General features: G+C 46.6%; 1 protein-coding gene across 2 annotated transcripts in view; it reads left to right on the top strand.

Moving 5' to 3' along the window:
• LOC8027144 (prominin-1-A) overlaps window positions 1-20794 on the top strand; it is a 46173-nt gene extending 25379 nt beyond the window's left edge. Inside the window, exons 12-21 of one of the 2 annotated variants that reach the window (XM_042286076.1) lie at window positions 919-1745; window positions 2061-2144; window positions 4825-4902; window positions 7923-7988; window positions 8252-8389; window positions 9609-9698; window positions 11013-11149; window positions 12079-12132; window positions 13014-13091; window positions 16429-20794. In XM_042286076.1, coding sequence (XP_042142010.1) covers window positions 919-1745; window positions 2061-2144; window positions 4825-4902; window positions 7923-7988; window positions 8252-8389; window positions 9609-9698; window positions 11013-11149; window positions 12079-12132; window positions 13014-13091; window positions 16429-16789 — 1913 coding nt within the window. In that variant the 3' untranslated portion in view covers window positions 16790-20794. The remainder of the gene's footprint in view (window positions 1-918; window positions 1746-2060; window positions 2145-4824; window positions 4903-7922; window positions 7989-8251; window positions 8390-9608; window positions 9699-11012; window positions 11150-12078; window positions 12133-13013; window positions 13092-16428) is intronic. The other variant, XM_042286077.1, reaches the window with a different exon arrangement.
• The last annotated feature ends 375 nt before the right edge of the window (window positions 20795-21169 follow it).

Here is a 21169-nt window from a genome sequence, read left to right as displayed (position 1 = left end):
GTGACTTATATGTACAGGCTAAATAAGCTACCTGCTGTAAAAGTGTGAGGAGAAAAAAAAAAGCTTTAACCCTACTGAAGTGTCGCTCTATGATTAATTTTTTTATTAATATTTCAGTACCCATTGTAAATGAAACTTTCTCTGACTAGAGCCTTATTTTTAAAAATGATTCTCCGTGTTCCTTTGGCACCCTATCTATTTTTATTACAAAAGGTAATAAGTAATATGCTCCAGTATTAAGGAGGAACCCTCAGTAATTATCAAAGATGAACTCATTTACCTGTACAATCACTTTTTTTATTTTCGAAAGATGTGCTAACAGATGTTGGCATCTGCTCCAAGAGACTCAGTAACTGATCCAAACCAATGTTTTGCCCACTACAGAACCTGCTACAAAATGTCAAATGCCGCTTCCATCAGTGCACAAGCAAAACAGTATGCAAAAATTGCGGTTCTGAGAAATGCCATCTAAAGTGATATTTCACTAGCCGGGCTGCAAGATATTATTTACAAAACTTAAGAATAGTCTTCAGCAAAAAGAAGTTGCAGATTACAAAGGAAAGAGTCATAACTGTAAGAATGTTTTTTTGTACACTTTCTGCAAGTTGATTTTCACATCCCCCCATTCTAGCCCCTGGTTTACACCGCAGTAGTCGCCGAGAGAATAAGAACGGCAGGGCGCGTCTTTCGATTGTCCGGCCTCCAGCACGTGCTTTATGCCTTCCATTATGCTTTGCCTTCCACTGTACTTTGCCTTCCACCGTGCCATCCTCACTTTGTCAATGAGCTACGCTACATCTGAGCGGAGGCTGAGAGTTCAGAGATGTATAGTTTATTTTTGCGGCGGAAAAGACGCAAATTTGCTTTTGGGGACAACCCGCACTTCACCCGCCGTCGCTTCTCCCCCTCCCAACACAGCCCTCAAGAGAAAGCTCACCGACACCGGAGCGAAGTTGACCGACATCAGCGCCAAAATTGATCCAACCGCACACCTGACTCCGTCGATGTTCAACCGCGAGGCGTCGGGGGTCCGCAACACGATCGCCACTGCAAAACCCTACGTGGCCTACTACAACTACGCCACGTTGGCCATCGCAGCCGTCCTAGCGTTCGTCCTCCTCGCCTATGTGCTGGGCCTCACGTGGGGCGGCTGCGGATCGCGCGACGGGTCGTGCAGCCGCGGCTCCGGCGGATCCTGGCTCTCCGCCGGCGGAACCATCTTCATCCTCGCCTTCTTCATCCCGATGCTCGTGTCGACGGTGCTCTTCGCCGTCGGGATCGTCGGACAGCGGTCGACGTGCGACCTCGCGCTCGACCTCGGATCTCCGGAGGCGGAGTCGTTGATCCGGTTCGCGTACGAGCGCGCACTTCCGGAGAAGGACGGGCCAAAGCACAGCGGAGTCGAGTACGTCAACGCGGACGTCGTGGTCGGCGTCGTGCGGAGGTTCGCGGAGTGCCACGACACTCCGCGCGGGCTCTACGGCCTGCTCGGAGAGGAGTTGGTGGCGAACGTGACGCGGTCCGCGACGAAGAACGGAGGCGGGGGCGGAGAAATCTCGTTCGAGCTGCTGTTGGACGACGGGAAGAGACTGGACTTCGACGCGGAGACGAAGGCCTTCATGGACGAGGTGCGGAAGCTGGACTTCCGGGACGTCGTCTCGAAGGAGCTGGACGCGAAGCTCGCGGACGTCGAGAAGATTGACCTCGAGGCGGTGCTGAACAAGATCGTGGACTACAAGGCAAAGGTGAAAAACATTCTTTTGAAGCGGTCTTTCGGTTAAATAAGACTGGTCGTCTTGCAGGGGCATTAAAGTATCTCCGAAAAATCTCGCTAGCCGATCCTTTAGCTAACCACCTGGAGATCGGGTCATAAAATATTTCACGAATGTTGCGGAAAGCGGTGCCACGGGAGGGATCGTTTGTCCTCTCGCTTTGCCGGAAGTTCGTAGTGACGTAAACGTGCAGAAGTGCCTCCTTTTGGCGCTTTTAGGAAAGGCCCGTTGCCTGTTATCACCCCTTAAAATGCACTTTTTTTTCTTTCTTTTTTTAACGCATTTTAGCTTGACAAAAGCGTCGTCCCATCTGGCAGCATTCCAAGCATGAAAGAGAGACTGGAAAAAATGAAGACTGGCAAGTCAACAACTGTGAGTAAAGTCCCTGTGCACCTTGTTTTAAACCGACCGTTGGGTCCTGCAGAACATTATTTATATTTCTTGGCTGCCACCCTCATAAATTTTGAAAGATGATAATTTTTTATTTAGTTATACTTAATAATATACTACCAATCTCGCAAGAAGATTCTAGGAAGTAGGTATACAACATAGAGATAGCATAAAATCACACAAAACGATACCAGACAAAAAAAAAAAAAAAAAAAAGAGCTCTGAACAAAATTGGGAAAAAAATTAGGTACATATGGCCTATTCGTCTGGGCCCGCACCGCACCGGTGCAGTGAGGTTCGTGGTGCACGGAAGAGAGGGAAGCATCCTTCTCTCCTCACCAGCCTTTCGTGTATAAAGTGGAAAAAGTTTACTGCACTGGACGGGTACAGTGCAGGCCCAGACGAATTGGCCAATAGTTAAACGAGACGTGCACTAAACATGTCGAGTCTATTCAACCATGTCACACAAAAAACACCAAAAATAGTCCAAAAGCCGGGAGATGTCATGATTAAAATAAGAACACCGACTTCACATAACAAGAAAAACAACTTCATTAAACGTTTCGCCTCCCAAGCGGGAGGCATCATCAGTACATACACAGGAATGAGAGAGCTTCGGTCAACGCAGTCCTATTTATCGGGAAGGTCCATATAAGCTTCCGGGAGGGGGCCACGGTTCTTGTTGCACGCTGTCTTATCTCCGCGGATGAACCATGACTCAAGTAGTTTGCGTGGGCCCCACCTATCCTCCTTCGCCAAGGTCGTCGCGGCTGTGAAGTCAAAGGTGTGTCCCGTGGTCCACGCGTGGTCGACCAGCTCCGTCTTGAGACGGGTGGCGTTCGTGGAACACTTGACGTCACATCGGTGTTCTTTCATCCTGGTTATCTTCTTGCGTCCAGTCTCTCCAATGTCACTGCCGCTAACCTTGTAATGGAGTATATCGAAGAGAAAGTGTTCGGTGAGATTGTATTTCCTGTAAAGTTTTATCGTAGGTATGTTGATGATACTTTCGTTATCCCAGACAAGAATTTTGTTGATGATTTTCACTAATCCTTAAACAGCGTCCACCCTGCGATTAAGTTTAGCTACGAGCCTGAACAAAATAACATGTTGTCCTTCTTAGATGTCTGTGTGATCAGAACTGACGAGCCGAACAACAGGATGGAAACCAAGGTGTATCGTAAACCATGTGACAGTGGTAATTTTCTAGATTTTCTTTCGCACCACCCTGTACAGCATAAGAAGTCTGTTGTACGAACTTTTTTTCACAGGTCAAACACTCTGCCCTCTAACGCGACCTATTGCGCTAATGAGCTCGCACGTGTGCAAAAGTCTCTGCAAAAGCGAAACTACCCCAGGCGCTTTGTAGATGAGGTAATCAACCAGACGAAACGAAAAACGCACTCCAATCCAGCCGACAAAGAACGTAATGTCTTGTGCATTTCGTACGTTAAGGGAGTGTCTGAGTCGCTAAGCCGTCCCCTAAAACCTGCAGGTATTCGAATTGTGTATAAACCGTACCGAACTATAGCAAGCATTGTGTCTAAGCCAAAAGACCCCACCCCTGCGGATACGGAGAAAGGCATTGTGTACAAGATCCCCTGCCAGGACTGCGGCTCTTCGTACATTGGGGAGACCGGACGCAAGAAGATAACCAGGATGAAAGAACACCGACGTGACGTCAAGTATTCCACGAATGCCACCCGTCTCAAGACGGAGCTGGTCGACCACGCGTGGACCACGGGACACACCTTTGACTTCACAGCCGCGACGACCTTGGCGAAGGAGGATAGGTGGGGCCCGCGCAAACTACTTGAGTCATGGTTCATCCGCGGAGATAAGACGGCGTGCAACAAGAACCGTGGCCCCCTCCCGGAAGCTTATATGGACCTTCCCGATAAATAGGACTGCGTTGACCGAAGCTCTCTCATTCCTGTGTATGTACTGATGATGCCTCCCGCATGGGAGGCAAAACGTTTAATGAAGTTGTTTTTCCTGTTATGTGAAGTCGGTGTTCTTATTTTAATAAAAAAAACACCAATTTCCTGAAAATTTAAAACAATTGTTGGGATACTTAAATGGGACTATGTATTACCTATGCTATTGTCTCGAAGAATAGTCCTTGGGAAATGTTATATAATTATCATGATTAGGTAATTATATCACTATGAATAATTTAATGTAAAAAGTTTACTCTGTATACTCGATTTCTTTCTACCAGTGATAGAAGGCCACCCCGCTGGACTAGATCCGTAACTGATGTCCTCCCATACATGTTAACTATGAACTTAACGGCTTTGTGTTGAACCCTGCCCGACTTTCTAGTTTTTGATTTTGCAAAAAGGGTTTGAAATAATGTCGGCACATTTCAGCATTAGCCAAAAAATTGTTTTATAAGCTAGAAATCTGGTTTTTGTTTGTTTTGAGGATTGTTTCTGGCTACCTCCTTCATCGTGCACGTACTCAGTCGTTAATTTCCCTACCCGATTTTGTATTCATTTGTGTTTTTTCACCATTTGCATTTCATTCACATTGCGTAATCGTGACATTTTCGTACCCCTGCCGTTGCACACAGAGCTCCGCAGTGTCTGATAACCCCAGGCATCGAAACAAAATTACCAACGAGTTTGTTCTCGGTTCTTGCCCTCTCCTCTCGGTACAGGTGGCAGGCATGTTGGACGACGTCATTCGACAGCTTGACAGGATCAAGGACAACATTGCTGAAATTGAAGATTCCAAAGTGAGTTGAGTTCGACAGCCATTCATCCTCGAGAGGCTCGAGTCACGAGCCCTAAAACAGGCCGTTACCAGGCGTTTCTTTCTGGCTAGCCAGAACTGACTGTTAGCCATTTCTTTTTTTTTTGTGTGCACATCATTTACGAGTTAGTAGTGGGCTTACGTTGGTCAGCGAATCCGTAGTGTAGATTGCAGTGCCTGGAACGATCAACATCGCAGAAGCTGGCGTGTTGTGTTGTCGGATGTCGCAATCATTGCAATATGCTAAAACTCTCAGCAAAAAAAAAAAATTGACCGCATCTCTACGTGGTGAATGATGTTGATTGGGGCAAAGCTCTGGTGGTGCTTGTCTGCGTAGACGCTGAGCCGCAGCATGCCGAGCCTTTCGTTCGTTTTCATCCATGTCAGAAAGAGAACGTGTGGTATGGAATGTGGTTATGTACGCATTTAAGCATTTGACCGCAGCGCCCTCTCGTCTATTAGCGTTGAGCCAATGCATGCAAAGTTTAACGTGATTATATACGCATTTGACCGCAGCGCCCCCTCCTGTATAGACGTTTCATCCATGACATCCCCAGCTCTTGAGTTACTACCACATCTCAGAGCCCCCTAGTCGTCCCGCAGTCGTGGCCGAGTGGTTAAGGCGATGCACTAGAAATCTATTGGGTCTCCCCGCACAGGTTCAAATCCTGTTGACTGCGGAAACATTTTTTTTTTTAATCTTTTTTTTTTTTTTTTTGCCCTACACGAGCATGTGAGCTCACGAGCACGATCACGAGCACCAGCAAGATTGATGTGAGCAGGGACGCCGGACATACAAGGCTAGATTCTAAGGAGCTTCGCCCCTAAAATATCATCAGCCATTCCACTCTGTGAAGGTGAATGACCAGTGAAACTGTTTAGCACACAACACACACCTACCCCGAAGAGCCGGAGGACACTAGACACGCGCGACGGGACCGCCACCCCGGGAGAGCAAAAGGAAAGGAAACTAGTCATGCAAGTGAGGTTAAAAGCGCTAAGAACAACGGACAAGTGAAAGAAACGTACAACACAGGGTGTTTCTTTCACTTGTCCGTTATTTTTAGCGCTTTTAACCTCACATACATGGATCACCAACTAGCCCAAGCGCACGCAAGCGGTCGCAACGACGACAAAGAGAGGGCGGTGCGAGCGTAGACGTGGCCGACGCGGGTCGCACAGCGGCAAATCTGTGAGAAACCTTTATTATCTGCCCGAAAGTCTACTGATCTTGAAAATGGTGCCTATTGATAACTGATCTACCGAATAGACCTATTGTTAAATTACCCAAACATCAAGGAGAATGCAGGGAATGGTGTTCTACACGCCACATGGCCGGCGTCTGCAGCAGTAACTGTTCTGAAGCAGAAACCTAAAACGAATGGCATCTTGCACGCGTGTTTGTCAACGCTTTATTTCGGTTGTTTACTTCGAATCTTTTATACGGGGAAGGCGTGCGCGTGCGGCGATGCGAGCGTAGGGTTTTTAGTCTCTGCACACGAAAGATCCACGGAACCCTAGCCATAAACAGCTTCGCTGTAAAAGTTGGAGCGAATGGGAGTGCCACCTTCGTCGCGGCATCTAGACTCCTGGCTGCAAGACAGCTTCTGCTGACTGTCAAGCTGGAGAGCGACCTGCAGCTGAATTTCCGTCTGCCACATCTGTCACTGCTGCTGCGACGACACCACCCCTCCAAGATGTCGTCGGGCAGAGATCAAGGGACTACTTTTTGAGGCGCGTTAATTAAACAGGCCAGTTGGAGATACGTCCCAGGCACCATAGTACTAATATAGTTAACATAAATGCACGTTTAGCTGTTTACCATTTGTCATTCGCATTTGACCCTTGCTGGATTAATGTTTGGACTTGGCGGTCTATGTGCTGGGGTATATATATTCGAGGTGGCCTGCTCGAAAGAAAAGTGTCAAGTTTGTACTTCTATGTCGTGTTTGAAGTTTGGTTTAATAATTCTTTATTTTTACTCTTCGAAGACTCGGTATTTTGTACTTTACTACTTCCGTCATTTTCTGTGAGGAGGGCTGTTTCGTTGAAGAGTTTTTCTTGTGTCTACAAAACTTGCTGGAAGTTGTTTTTTGTAATCATAAATTTAACTTCTTTTTTTTTTTTATGTACAACAAAAATTTTTGCAACGCTACTATTTTATGTATATAGGCACACCACAGTTTTGTGCTCGTCTATTACAAGTATGTGTGTATCCTCATGCTTTGTGATTTTGCAACCAGCATATGTTAAGGAGGGGCACTGGCTATATGTTGAACTTCTGAACTACTCATGTGATCGGAATGAAATTTGCAGGGGAGATTTAGCTTCAGATGTAGGTGTACTGTGCAAACTTTCAGCTCTCTAGGACAACTTTACATACCTGAATAAGATGTGTCACTTTTTGTTAAGAAATCTATGATATGCAAATGAAGCTATTAAGCATCATTTTAACTGCTTGAATATAAAGTGGGGGATGTGGGACTTCGGGCTATCTAGTTTTAAACTCTAATGTAAATACTATTTCAGGAAGTGTGATTACCTCGAAATATGAGATGCACATCTGTCCTATGTAAATTTTTGAAAACATAGTCTTTTCTCAGTGAGGACTTTAACATAAAACAAAATAAAGTAGATAGCCCGATTCCCAAGTAAATTTCAGTTCAGGCACATCTTGATTGTGGTATCAGAATAATTTTACCTTTGAACAAAAGATTCCTTCGTATGAAATTTGCAGTAAAAAGTGGAACTGAGAAAAATGCATTCAAACATTGAACTCCTTTACTTTGTTACTGCCTCACAATGTGTTGAAAATATTTTATATCAGCATAACTATGTGGCGCATGATTATGAAATTTAGTGTAAGGGTGTATAATTAGTTCCTAAAACCAAAAACCTCAAAATTGAAAAGTTAATTTTTTTTTTTTTTAATTTTGAAACTTAGGCCCATGTCCCTCCTTAATTAACAGAATTGATTGACCAATATCTTTTTATTCTTTTCAGCCAAACTTAAAAGATGCCCTGACCTCTCTGGAAACCCTTCTCAGAATGGATGGAAAGCCATTCAATGCAAGTGTTGTTTTGTCTTCTCCGTGCCATCCCATAGTAGTGCCATGCTTTTTTTTTTTTTCTTAATTCTAGCTATTGCAGTTCTTAATAGTTGTTGCTAATTACTGCACGCCAGTCGCTTGTACTTCAGACAAAACATTGCACCCGATTTAAAAAGGTTTCTTATTTAAATGAGACGAGCAGTCTGTTTGCGGCATCTGCGGTTCATCCGGAGGCTCCCAGTGCTAAGTAGTGGTTTGTTTGCGTGCATTAAAAAACTGCAGGTGTTCGCCAAAGAGAAGATCGACCAGATCAAGACGACACTGGATGAGATCACGCTCAACGTCACGAACAAGGCCGAGTTGTACAAGGACAAGTTTGTGGAGTTTGCGAACGTCTACGTCAATCACACCAGGGGTCAGGTGAGGTTCGCCGCCGTCCGCACCCGAGACGTACAGTTGCGGACAGACAAAAAGTAAAATATGTCTCTCTCGATGGTGCCACATGGTGGTGACAAGATGAACCTTTGTATATAACTTGGGAGAGCATGATGTGGTGCATGGAGAAATGTGCATACAGTGTGGGCCAGGTAGAGCTGACCCACTTCACACAAATTTGCAAAAAATAAGCTTCCCATTCTGCGGCTCCGATTTGTTTTGGTGGTGCTTTGTGAAAATTTCTCGTGTGCCAAAGGTATTTTAAAACAAACTGTTGTTTCTGTGTTGCATAGTAACGCAGGTTTGCTTTGAGGCGGTTTTCTGGATTAAAATATTTTATCGTAGGCTCGTTATTTTTTATTTTAATTTGTATCATTCTTCATACTGAAAATATTAATTTTGACAAAGGATGGCAATAAAATGAAAATGTTAGTGATGTTTATATCGGTTCTTTTAAAAAAAACAAAGTAAAGTAAAATAGCTTCACAGTTGCGTAATATGGACTTACCTAAAGCAGCATACTGTAAAGCCCTTAATGTTCGCGAGCCCTCAATTTTCGCGAATTTCACGAATTGAAGAATTTGCGAAATTTAAGGGCGCGCGGAAATTTCGGTCCTTAAGATTTTCAATGCAGGCGTCTGGAATTCGCGAAATTTAGTGGTCGCGATTATGTCATCTGTGACCGATTCGCGAAAAATAGGGGCCGCGAAAATAAAGGGTTTTACAGTACATATGACATAGAAATGCCAACTGCTTATTTAATTTTGGAACAATAGCTTTCCCTAACTAAGCATGCACATGCACTTTCATCTTCTGACATCCATAGCTCCTTTCGTAATTAACGCAGGTTAACGAAATTTGGCGCATATGTTTCCAGCAGGAATATTAGCACACTGTAAATGTAATTGAAATCTGAGAAGATTTTTAAAAGTTTGTTCCCTCTTAGCGTTCCCCTTGAATACAAGTACATGTAGAATCTTTTCACATAATAAAACTTCTTTTCCGTAGGTATGTTTCTAGAAAAGATTTCGAGCTGCGGTTTCTTGACACATAGGTACATGCTCAAATGGCATAAAATATTTGTAAAAAAAAAAGAAAAATATCCAAATTCAATTTGCAGTTGAATTTCAATAATTGTATTTGATTGGCAGTCAAATAATTTTGTATGTGCGCACCTGTTATAAATTTGCCATTTGTTCTTCAGGTGAAGGAGCACGTCGGGGATTGTAGGCCTGCGTACGCCGTGTACCAGGCGTCCGTCAATGCCGTCTGCAGCAATGTTCTGCTGCCTTTCGTGAGTCTCTGTTTCCTTCTGTCTTGGGAAGCGTCGTGCAGTGTTGTGGGATCGTACGGAAGCGAGCCCGCGGGTTTTGAAAGCGGTGTCATTGCGCGAGCTGTCTGTACAAATGAGGCATTTCATGGAGCTACATCGTTTTTCGCCCGTGCCTTCGATAACATTGGGCATAAATTGGGAGATGGGTGATGGTGTCGCAACGAAGGGCGCAGAGTACCTTATTAACTCTCCGACGATCGAGCTTTTTTTTCCGAGAGATTTTCCCCTTGGTCGTGTTGAGATTCCAAAGTAATAAAATGAAGGCCGGGTTGATGCGCGGGGTTTTTCTCCTACAGTAAAACCCGTTATAACAAAATGGGATATAACAAACTAATGGATATAACAAAACAATCATAATTCCCCTTCCTTGCTAATAGTTGGAAGAAATGGACATTGGCTATAACAAACTAATGGTTATAACGAAATAATTACAACCGCTCCTTCAACTTTGTTATAACGAGGTTTTTCTGTAATTATCTAGCAGGAGCAGGTTTAAGAAGTATCAAGCGGAAATATCGAAGGCCAAAAGTGGTAGTCAACTGACATCCATTCGGTTTCGTTTCGATGCGTCCACATCCGTGACATTCCGGTAGTTTCGGATTCCGAACCGGAGGAACTTTACGGAGTTTCTCAGTCAGATGGTCAGCTCCCATCCTCTGAATTCTGAGAAATGTTAAAAGTCTCGATCGGAAAAGCAGGCGCTCCGATTGCCACTCCCGCCACAGCACCTGACACGCGAAGCGGTCATCTCTCGCTTTTATCGCATGCGTGGAGTGTCTAATTTCATAACGATGAATAGCCACAGGAAAGTGAAACACCGTGTGAATATAATGTGTATACTTCGTCATAGACATACCAAGTAGCAACACCTTGCGTGGTTTCGCGTTTGAGCGGACACTTCCAAATGCGTAATCGCCACCATATATGTGCGGTGACGAAAGTCGAAGGGTTAAAAAAAAGCATGTCGGCTTGGCTGCAGATTGTCCCTTACATGAGCATTTTGTTGCGAAATCAAATTAATTTTTCAAACTGTTTTTCAATATGCTTGGCAGTGTTTTCTTTTGTGAGAGAAAGTTTTTCATAGTAAGGGTAGTTTTTAACATTCCTATAATGCAAGTTCCTTACAATGCTAATTTTTGCTCATTTCATTTAGATAAAGCCAGCGCTTACTAGTAATGATTTTTTAGGAATGCTACCGAGACAAACATTCGGCGAAAGCATTATAGACTGTTTGCGGCCGTTGAAGTGTGGGCTCTGCGGCATTGGATCTTGCAGAATGGATACTGGTTCAGCGTCGGGGCATTCATGGTCATCGGCGTGCCGGCACTCATCCTGGCGCTGTGCCTGGCGTCGCTGTACCACAGGGTGGATCCCTCGTTGGCCATCCTCGAGTCCCTGAGCCGTGGAGATTCGTAAGTCGACTTCCCTCGGCGTTTTCCTTGGTTCGTGCGCCGCATTTTTCGTTGCTCGGCGAGACGCTGACTCAATAGACTTATGGTCGCAACGACACGTGACCGGCTGGAAGAAAACCGTCCTAGCGAGCAGCTCACTAAACAACACTGAACCCACATCACCCGTAACATCATCCAGCCACCCTCACCCGCAAGCTTCATTTCAACATCGTCAGCACCGCTCTGTCATCTGTACGCAATGTCATCACGTCGTCATTAGATGCGGCGCCGTAGGTTTTCGTGGTTTAGGCCACTTGGCCTTTCTGCGGCGCCGCGGTTCTCCTGAACCAAAATAAACATGAATATTATTATTATTATTTTTTACTGACACTTGCGGTGTTATTATTATTTACTGACACTTACGGTCGCATTTATTTTTTCAGACTCGGTTGGCGTTTCTTCGTACCTTTTATTTTAATTTTACATTATTCTAAAGTCGCTGCGTTGCATCGCACCAACTGAAGCCATTTTGGGTTGCAACATTCATTGCCACTTATAGCCACATTTATTGCCGTTGTCGCGTCGCTTGCGTTGCGACTTGGTTGTAGAATTGTCTCAAGGACCCAACTTTCCGTTCGTACTCTAAATGGACTCCGCTCATTTTTCTGAGTGTTAATATAGTATTTTGTACTTCGTCGTCGCGAAACAAACTTCTCTTGATTTATTTTCACGTTTTCGGTGCTGCCTCTGTCTGTCTGTCTGGCCGGTTGGGACATGCCCACTAACGCTCGAAACGTTTCGCGCACTTTTAATTTGCATCCCCGACGTTTAAGGATTTCCCATTCGCATCCCCGCTTTCTCGCGCCTTGCATCACCCACTAACATTTTCTGCTCCTGCCGCGTCTACCGTTCCCGCCGTTTTGACCGGGGCCGTTCGAATCGATACGCAGGGACCACGTCTCGGGCGGTAGCTACATGGACAGCGACACCATCCCGCTTGCACGGTAAGTCCGTCAACTCCGTCTTTGCCCCCGCGTGCGTCGCGGTTCGTTTTGCATCCGACTCTCTTTGCTCTTCGGCCGAGACCGGCGACACTAAACCCTCTCTCCGGCATCTACTAAACCCTCACTCTCTGGCCCGGTTGTTGAAGCACTTCTTCGACTGGTGTATTCGGCGTCTTACGCCACCCGCGCGTGAAGAGCCACACATTTCCGAACGTGGCCGTACGGGCCAGTTGGGCCAAGCGAAAGTTTTTTTTCCGCTAAGTTGGTCTATGCGTGCTCCGTAACCGAAGGGCAGTGGGCTAGTGCTTTCGAGCTGTCGCCTGTGCCTCGGAGCGCGGAGGATGTGGGGCGGGTTGCAAATACGGAGTCGAGAAGATGCGCGTACGGTGCCGGACAGAGCGTGTGGTTCGAGGATAGCTCGTCGGTATGCCGCAGCCACTCGACGTCGCCATCGAAAGGGACGTCGGGGTGAAATTCTGCAAAATAAATGGCGAACGCAAACCCTGAAAAGGCGTTCGTCGAACAGCTCGAAAGAACAACTCTGGCTACCGTCGGCGCTTGCTTGACCCGAGCGCCGAGGACGCCGCAGGTTATGACAATCGAGACCGAAATAAGGCACGCTGGACCACGGCATGCAATTGCGAGAGTACATTAATTTTTTTTTACGTTGTTAGCCCCGAATGTTTGTACGAGAAAGTGTGGCTTCTAAACACGGGTGGAAATGGAGGCGTTGCTTTTTGGGATGCGGTAAACCAACCAATCAAAGACGCGTTTCAAGGACCGTGCTTCCCCGTATCTTCCTTCGTCCCTCCACTGCGGGCCGTGAACCGAGCACGTTTTCGACTGCACCCTTTGCCTGAAGCCCGCCTCTGTCTCTGCAGGCTTTCGAAACATCCGGGACATAACGGAGTGCGGGTTTATCCAGTCAACAACCCAGATTATAGCAGTCATCACTGTGGGTTTGTTTCGGCGTCGCTTTTTTTTTCGTTTTTATCGTCGTGTTTTTTGTTGCGTGCGTCGGCGAATACCTCTGTCTGCGTCCGTTTTGTCGTCGTCGTGTGAATTGTTCGAGTCTTTTTGTCGCCGTCCGTGTCTTCGCGGGGTTCTGGAACACGCTTTTGTTGGGGGCCGCGTGAACTGTGGCGTCTGTGTTTGTGCGTCTTTGTGCAAGTGTCCCGTGTCTTCTGGGCCCTTCGACTCTTTCTTGCCGTCGCATTACATTTGTTGTAACGTTGAATTGTTTTTTGTTTGGTAAGTTTCAGGCGTGCTTCAATTCTCTGCTTTTGCATTTTTCTTTTTACTGTAGTTTTGGTAGGGAAATAAATATGCCAGAAGCTTGTCTTGCTCACGAGGAACGCAGCATAGAAGAGCGGGCGCAGTTTTCGACCTAAGCAACTTTTTGAGCACTCTTAAGCCTAGTTTCTTTCTGGAGCAGTCAGTTTTCCCTTCAATTTCCACACATTAGCTTCTCAAATGGAACGGAAAAAGTCGTACGGCTATGTTATGCTGCAGTCAGATCCAGCCTAGGATCCAGTAGAGCACTATGTACAGACAGTATAGTGGCAGTGTCTTTACATACCAGGCACTCTAGTATGGCCTACCCACGGACTAATAGCTATGGGCAGTGAAAGTTCAATGGTAAATTCGTCGAGCAAATAAAATTGAGTACGGGGAAGTACGAACTCACATGTCGTGTGTTGGGAAAAAAAAACTTGTAGGTCTTGGCCTTTGCTCTGTTTGTGCATCATTGGGGCATGGCCGCGTCAAATGCATCCCTCAACAAAGTCTCCGTGAAGGTTTGCACCAAAAATATTCGGCGAGCTTGACAGGTGCGCGGAACGTCAAAGACCAGAGCCACGCTCGCACAATCTTTGGGTAAACAAAACTGCATGCAGCGATACAACCATTACAAATTTTGGGAGAGGGGAGCTGCGGCGCCGAGGCCCCGGGCGCCGGCGAGTTGACAGCTCATGCAACCGCCGCCTGGTCGGGTTCGGGTTTTAGTTTCAGACCGAAAATGAAAGAAATGGAAACGAAGATATCGGATCAATTACATTTTATTTTCATGACGCGGTGAAGACGTTTTATTGAAATTATTGTTAGCAAAGAAAGTTTAATCTCTTTATTTTTAAATTAATGAGAGCCCCCACCGCCCAAGTGTTGGTGGCGATGGCGACGCCAAAGTCAGCACCACCAAACTCGGTCTGCGATAGGGGGGTTGGCGAGAAGCCGATCGGTGCGCTCCGTAAACTTCGTCCCCAACTCTGCGTTTGACCAGTCCAGCGCCCCCCCTGCTGTGGTTCTGCTGTCGGGCACACTTCAAAGCTTGATCTCCTCTTCCTTCGATTTCCGTTCCTCTCCGTTGCAATGCTGCCATGTGCCACGCCGCAAGTTGCTTCATTGTCCGTATGCTTGCATGTTCTGGAGATCAACCAACTCGCTGTCGTGTGCACCATCATCATCATCAGTCTGTCGCAGTGATATGTTTCTGCTGTTGGAAACCGCTGCTTAGCCCTGCAGTGCTTTGATGTTGCTGCAGCATGGGCTGTAAACTAATTTGAAATGTACTTTTGATCAACTTCTTCCATGATGCCTGAAATGTTGCTCTCGGCACCATGAACCGCTCATTACTGTTAGTTTGTTACTTTTTCCTCCTTTCTACTCATTCTATTCCAAGTTATGTTCCAGTAATACTTTCACGTGCAAATACACTAAACACGCGTCAAAGGGACAGTGGGATGTCGGTGACAAATTTGAGAAAGTCTTTATTTTTAAGGCCTGGAAGCCTTTCCTTCTTCTTTCTTCGTGTCGAAAGAGACGTTGGTGCAACTTGCGGTGGCATATGGCAAAAAGTAGGCCTAATGACGTGGCATGAGGAGCAACTTACAGTATTTTAAAGGCCTCGTGCTGGTAAGTAAGTTCATCATTTTGGATATTGGCGCTAAAAGTCGGCCACAGGCCTGCACCCGTGGAGCAAATCAGGTTGTCCTATCTAGAACTGCTAGATGTCTTCAGAGCACTGCACTCCTCGGTGTGCACTTGAACTGCAGAATAGAGGCAGTGGAGCTTTCTGATTGGTTGACGATCCCAACCTCAAAGCCGAGCAATGAAAAAAAAGAAAGGTGAAAAACATGCATTATGCGTTTTTGCAGGAGTCGTGAGCAATTGCTGAATTAATAACCAAAGGTAGTAGACATGTTAGTTTTCGCTAGGACTTCCTACGTCCAGTGTACTAGACCTATTTGTTTACCCTCATCCTTAGCCACATAGTTCACATATCCGGTATGCAGGACGAAGAAAAGGCAAGACATTACAAACTGTAACAAGTAAAGAAACATAGAAAAGCAAAAAAAAAAGAACGGGAATGAGTGGCGAGAGCAAAACAGTGTTTTCCCGCATACTTCAAGCTCCCCGATTGAAGATGGCAATGCCCACATAGAAGAGGTCTATAGCCGATAATCCATCACAAACCGTAAGTCCTTGTATCCAAAAAAGGAGAATGCTGACTTGCTTGCTTGCTGGCAGACGGGGAAATAAATTGGTGCAAAAAGGGCACAGGGAGAAGTGGAAGAAATGCACAGTAACAGCAGAGACTATATCTCTGTGTTTTTTTGCGCCGTTTTATTCACAAAGCATGTACTAGCTCTCCCAGCTACAGACGTGGCAAACAAAGTCTGCAAGCTTTGCCTGTTTTGACTTATAGTCTTCATAAAAGTTTTATTAATTTACGATTGTTTGCTTCTAACGTACCGTTATACCGCCTCGCTAACCTCGGTCTGTGGAAACAAACAAACAAAAAGGAACAAATCGATTTAATTGTGCGGAACCACCGTTTTGAGGCCATTGATTGTACCGCCGTGACACGATTCTGAAACTAGCTGTAGAATTTTGATACCTAAAAGCATTCAATAAATGTTTTTCTTTTGTCTTTTTTTTTTCAAGAATTCGGCTGTGTGCATATAAGAGAAGAGGAAGTTAATCGGCCCCAATGGGCAGTTAATGTCTTCACTGCGGACGAGAAATTTAGCCAGTGCAGTACGACGGCTAATCGCGCAGTAACGATACCCGATTGCGCGCCAAACGGTGCTCATCCAGATTGAGACGGGCAGGGATGGGGATTGAGCCCAAGAATCTTGGGTTCTGGGGCGTGAGCTTTCGTCCCACGTGCTCCGAGCCGCGGTGCATCGACTTGCTCGGCCACCGATCCCTCGTTTCAATGGATCTAATCATACTTTTGCGAACCGATCGTTGAACTTTACGGAGCATCTAAATGTCTCTCTCTCTCTTTCCACACAGTGTAAACCGCAAGCGGCGTCAGGGCGGTGGCGGCGGCGGTGGCGGCGGAGGTGGCGTCGGCGCGGGCAGGGGAGTCTACGACAACCGCGATGGCTACCTCCACGACGTCAGCCCTGAGTACCGCGACCACTCCGCGCATCAGCAGCCCCCGCACCGCACCGTGGCGGGCGTGGCGTCCCCCGGCGTCGCTTACGTCCCGGCCCCGACGTACCAGTACTCGCGGGACCCGGGTCTACCCCTGTACGGGAAAGGGTACCAGCCGATGCCACCGGCCCTGTCGCAGCGGGTGCCGAGCGGGGAGTGGGACGCGTCGGGACAGTTCGGTGCCAAGCCGCCGCCGTATTACTACCCCGGAGCGTGAGCAGGAGGGAGCTCGCGCGCACGCCAAGGACGTGAGGACGTTTCGCCGCGTCGTACGGGCACGCGTTCGCAGTGCGGTCTCGTGGCGGACGTCGCAGCGAGACGACCTCGTAGGATGGCTTTATTTTTTTATTTTTTTTGTGTGTGTGTGTGTGTGTGCTCAACAAAAGGGGAAATTGACTAGCAAAAGGTTGCTTTATGGGCATGTGTCATATTGAAAGGGGCCTTTTATAATGACTTTATTTTTATTTATTTTTTGAGGAGAAGGGAAATTTACTAGCGTGGGGTGGTCTTTCGGGCATCTGTCATATTGAAACAACTTTTTCCGTTGGCTTTATTTGTTACATCTTTTTTTTTTTAGGAAAGGAGAAATAGAAACCATAGGCAGGTTAATAAAAGCAGGAAAAGCTTCTCTCACAAAGCCCTCCAGTTTCCACTTTATTGGAGGAAACGCTAGAGAGGAAAGACCAGTTACAAGAATGAAGAGGGAAAGGAAATTGGCTCATTGGGCAGGGGAGGAATCGTGAGTTTTTAGTTTTCAGTATAGGTGGAGCAAGCTACCGCCCATTATAGAAGGTACAGCCGTTAACATCCATCCATCCTTCCAACAGTCGTAGCGAGCGGAGAGCTTTTACGGGAAGAGATTGTCCTGCTTTTCTTTGCCTGCAACAAACTCAATCGAAGGGCGATCTTTTGGGCCTTCGGTTCATCATGTTCTTTGGTGCCCATGGCAGACGAGATATCGCGCCTGTAGCTGCGCTAGCAATCGCAGCAAAATCGAGCCCTTGTGAGGGAAAGTTCTGCGGCAGGATCGCTGTAGTAAAGACTGATGTAGTGAAGGAAGGCTAGAGTATGCTTGTAATGCCAGCACAGGCGAGAATACTGATGTCATGGGACCATTTCCCAGCATAAGATTCTACTTTGTCGTTAAAAATCCGCTTCGAAAGGTCCGGGGAGAGCTTTTCTTTTGTTTTTCACCTCGGTAGTGCTCAGAATTGTCTTGACGTTTGCAAAGCGCGGGAAAAATAACAGTTTTTCTCACGTCGTCTCTTGTGGGAAAGGGCATTAATGAGATTCGTATGTATATCTTTACCTTCTCGACTTCCTAGTTTTCCCCTCGAACGGACGGTCGCGCCGCTTCTGAGAACGAACAAAAATTTGATCCTCTCTTGCTAATGTATAATCCGCCTAGTCAGGCGTGCAAAGGTTTATGGGCTTATCCTGGAGTCTGTAGAAAAAAAATCCTGCTACCAATAATAGTCTATTTTACCAGCTTCATGATCAACACAATTTCATATATAGTATGTGTGAGGGTTTGATGGTGGTGCTCAAACATCACATTTCCAGCACGAGATTGCGTGGCTCACTTTCTGTCATGTCGTAAGTTTGCAGGTACCCACGGACATGAGGAAGCGTTCCTGCCATCATGTTTGCCATTTGCTGGCGTGCATATATTTTGAGGAAACATAGTCGCGAAGCAGGCGGCGTTTTCATGTGGGCGGCCACCAGACAGCGGCCCCAACGGAAGCTCCTTTTGTGGGACGTTTCCCAGTCCACATAGTGACTCCAGATTTCTTTGAACTGCCAATGCACAGCTCGATTTCAGAGCGACTGGTGGGTGCTTTACCAGCGGAGCTCGGTGCCTCACATTGATTTCCGCACTACTTTCGCGGCCGCTTCCAAAAATCGTGGACCCGAAGAGGCGTCGAACAACCTTGAAGTCCAGGGGTGTCTGTTTTGTCACATTGCAGACGACTTTTTTTATTTCTGCTACAAGCGTGGCCATGGAACGTCGCAACTCGAAAGCCGTTCTGTACATTCTGACGCAGCGAGAATTGTTAATTGCCGTAGACAAATGTCTAAGATCTTCATTATTTTTTGTGTTCTTCGTCTACGGCATCTTCTACCGTACTATCGTCAGTTCACTTGCGTCTGTGTTAGAGGACGCTCCCAGTTAGATGTTTCCTCAAATTCGCTTCGCAGCCATCTATGGAACATATTGATTTGCTAATTTATGATTTTAAACACGGTGTCTAGCGGGGCTTGAATCTGTGTAGTGCATTGCGGTGAAACAGATTTTCTTTCTGTATAAGTTATGTTCATGTGTAATGGAAGGGCAGGTACCCTTGGGCGAAGGGATGGTAATGTGTTCTAAAGACTCTGTTTAGTTTGTTCTAGTATACATCGGGTTGTGCGTTTTGTCACGGAGCACGCATTACTGCCACGAAAGCTTTGTGCTCTACCAATACCCTCATTGTTCTCCCGGTTCTACAGAACCACCACCAGACATTTTCTCAGTGGCATTGATGCACGTGCGACAGACAGCACCGTGCGTTGCTTCGAAAGACTAGTGTTGCCAACCTAGCGATTTTCGGAGGTCAACAACGATTTACTCGATTTGAACTCACTTTGCCGCCACCGAAGCCGGGCGGAAGCAGTTTTACGCGAACGTTCAGACCTTGGACGTGTGGCGACAAGTGTTTAAGGAGGCTTCTGTTGCTGCCATCTGTTTCACGCTGTCTGCAGGATGCGTAACAGTTTCGCGCGTCTCACATTTGCACGGGTTACCCAGTGTTGGACGTCCGCGCAGTGGAGTGACATTGGTTGCCAGATAGAGGGTTTGAACCTTAGCTGGGACCGGGGATTCCGACAACCGGACTTTGCGGTGCAATCGGTTTCGGTTTTTTATTATTTTTTGGGGGGTGGGGGGGGGGGGGGGAGGGGACCCGTTTCGTGTGAAATCTGGGTCTCCACAAAGTGCCGAGTTTTCTTGCTGTGCGTGTCAGTGTTTCTTAGTGTTGATTTTTATGTGTTTTCTTTTTAATCTCTTCACCAAAGGTTTCTGTCTGGTGCAAGCTCATTTAACGTTTCGTGGGCCAGTTTTGCGTTGTGGGTCGGGGGGGAGACCTCGCAATTTTAACACTCGTTATGGTATAGCACTAACGGCCGTGGGTTTCGGGTCGAAGCTTGTTAAACGTCGCCGCAAGGAGATGTGCACGTTGTAGAGATGGTGCGCCGCATTGAAGCGGTTTCTTCGTCGCTCGACACCATGCTCCGCATCTCTTCTTAGCGTAGCCTGCGGAAGACGCGCATGAGTCGAAACGTTGTCCGTTTGGTGTTGTTTAACACCGAGGTTGTAATTTGTTAGTCACGTATGTATCTTACCGTAACTTCATTGCTCATTAGTTTTCCTCCCCTGTGTAACCCGCCGTCAAACTGCCCGAGCGTTGAAGCACCCAACGACAATGCTCGATGCGCCGTAGTGTAGGAATGCCGACGGTTCAACGGGCCGAGCACAGGAACAACGTTTACGTGCCAAAATCTCGTTTGCAAAGTGTTCGAGGTAAAAAGTGCATCCAACGACTTAGCAACAGAGGCGATCTAGCGATTGCAGAGGTTCCAAGGACCCAGAAAATAAGGTTGCCGCAATTCCAACCCAGACCAAGTGCCTTTCAACAGATCTTTATGACAAGCTATATATGACTAATAGAGTTGAAAGGAGCTCGTTATTTTAGTAATGGCGGGACGGTGACCATCCGCAGGCATTTGCCGGGAACGCACAAAAAAGGCCCAGGACCGACTGCTTTATTTTGGACCATGTCTCAATGTGTGTTGGTGGTACCTTTGTTGACAAAGACGGCAGTTACAGTGTTGTATCCTCCTGTTGCAGCGCTCTTAGTTGTGACTATCGAGTTCCAATAGGTTAGTGGGTGTCTAAGCCAGGCACCGTAGCCTGGGATTTCACGTTTTTAATGTTTTTCCTTCAATGCCGGTGGTCTGGCGAGTCTAGTGTGTGTAGCGCTACACCCCAAGTAGTCCTTAAGGTGTACAGCGAGTTCGTTGATGCCGAAATGACGCCGAAATTTAGCGATGTTCAACGATCGAGGGATGCAAAAAAATGGTGATACTTCGATTGAGAAGAAAAATGTCCTGTTTGGCACAAGCTTGTGGGAAACATGTTAATGGTTTCTCGGTTGGTAAACCAATAAAAGGTTTTCTCGTTGAACTGGTTTGTCCCGTCTTCATATTTACTTGAATTGCGTCTCCTTTTTTCTCCTTTTTTTTAATCAAGAGGTGTCGAATTGATACCGTGCTAAGCCACCGCAATTTTTTTTTTTTTTCGCAGTTACAGACGTTGTTGGCTGCGCTCCTTGGGATAGTTAATGCTCTCGCAACAAAAAACAGTTGAATTTGCAAACATAATGGAATTTCAACATCCGGAAACCCTTTCACGGCGTCAATTGTTGGAACGCGCTCAAGAGCAGCTGTGTTCCACTCGCAGCCTCGCGCTTGTTTTTACATCTCTGGCTCACTGACTGCGGGCATCCAGGCATCTAAAACTCGCCCATCTGGCGCCCTTTTTGTCTCGCGCGTGGTGCTC

The sequence above is a fragment of the Ixodes scapularis genome, unplaced genomic scaffold (genome assembly GCF_016920785.2).
Source record: "Ixodes scapularis isolate PalLabHiFi unplaced genomic scaffold, ASM1692078v2 PGA_scaffold6__148_contigs__length_123643588, whole genome shotgun sequence".
NCBI lineage: Eukaryota > Metazoa > Arthropoda > Arachnida > Ixodida > Ixodidae > Ixodes > Ixodes scapularis.
Note: the sequence above shows the minus strand (reverse complement) of the source record. Positions and strands in the feature narration are given on the sequence as shown.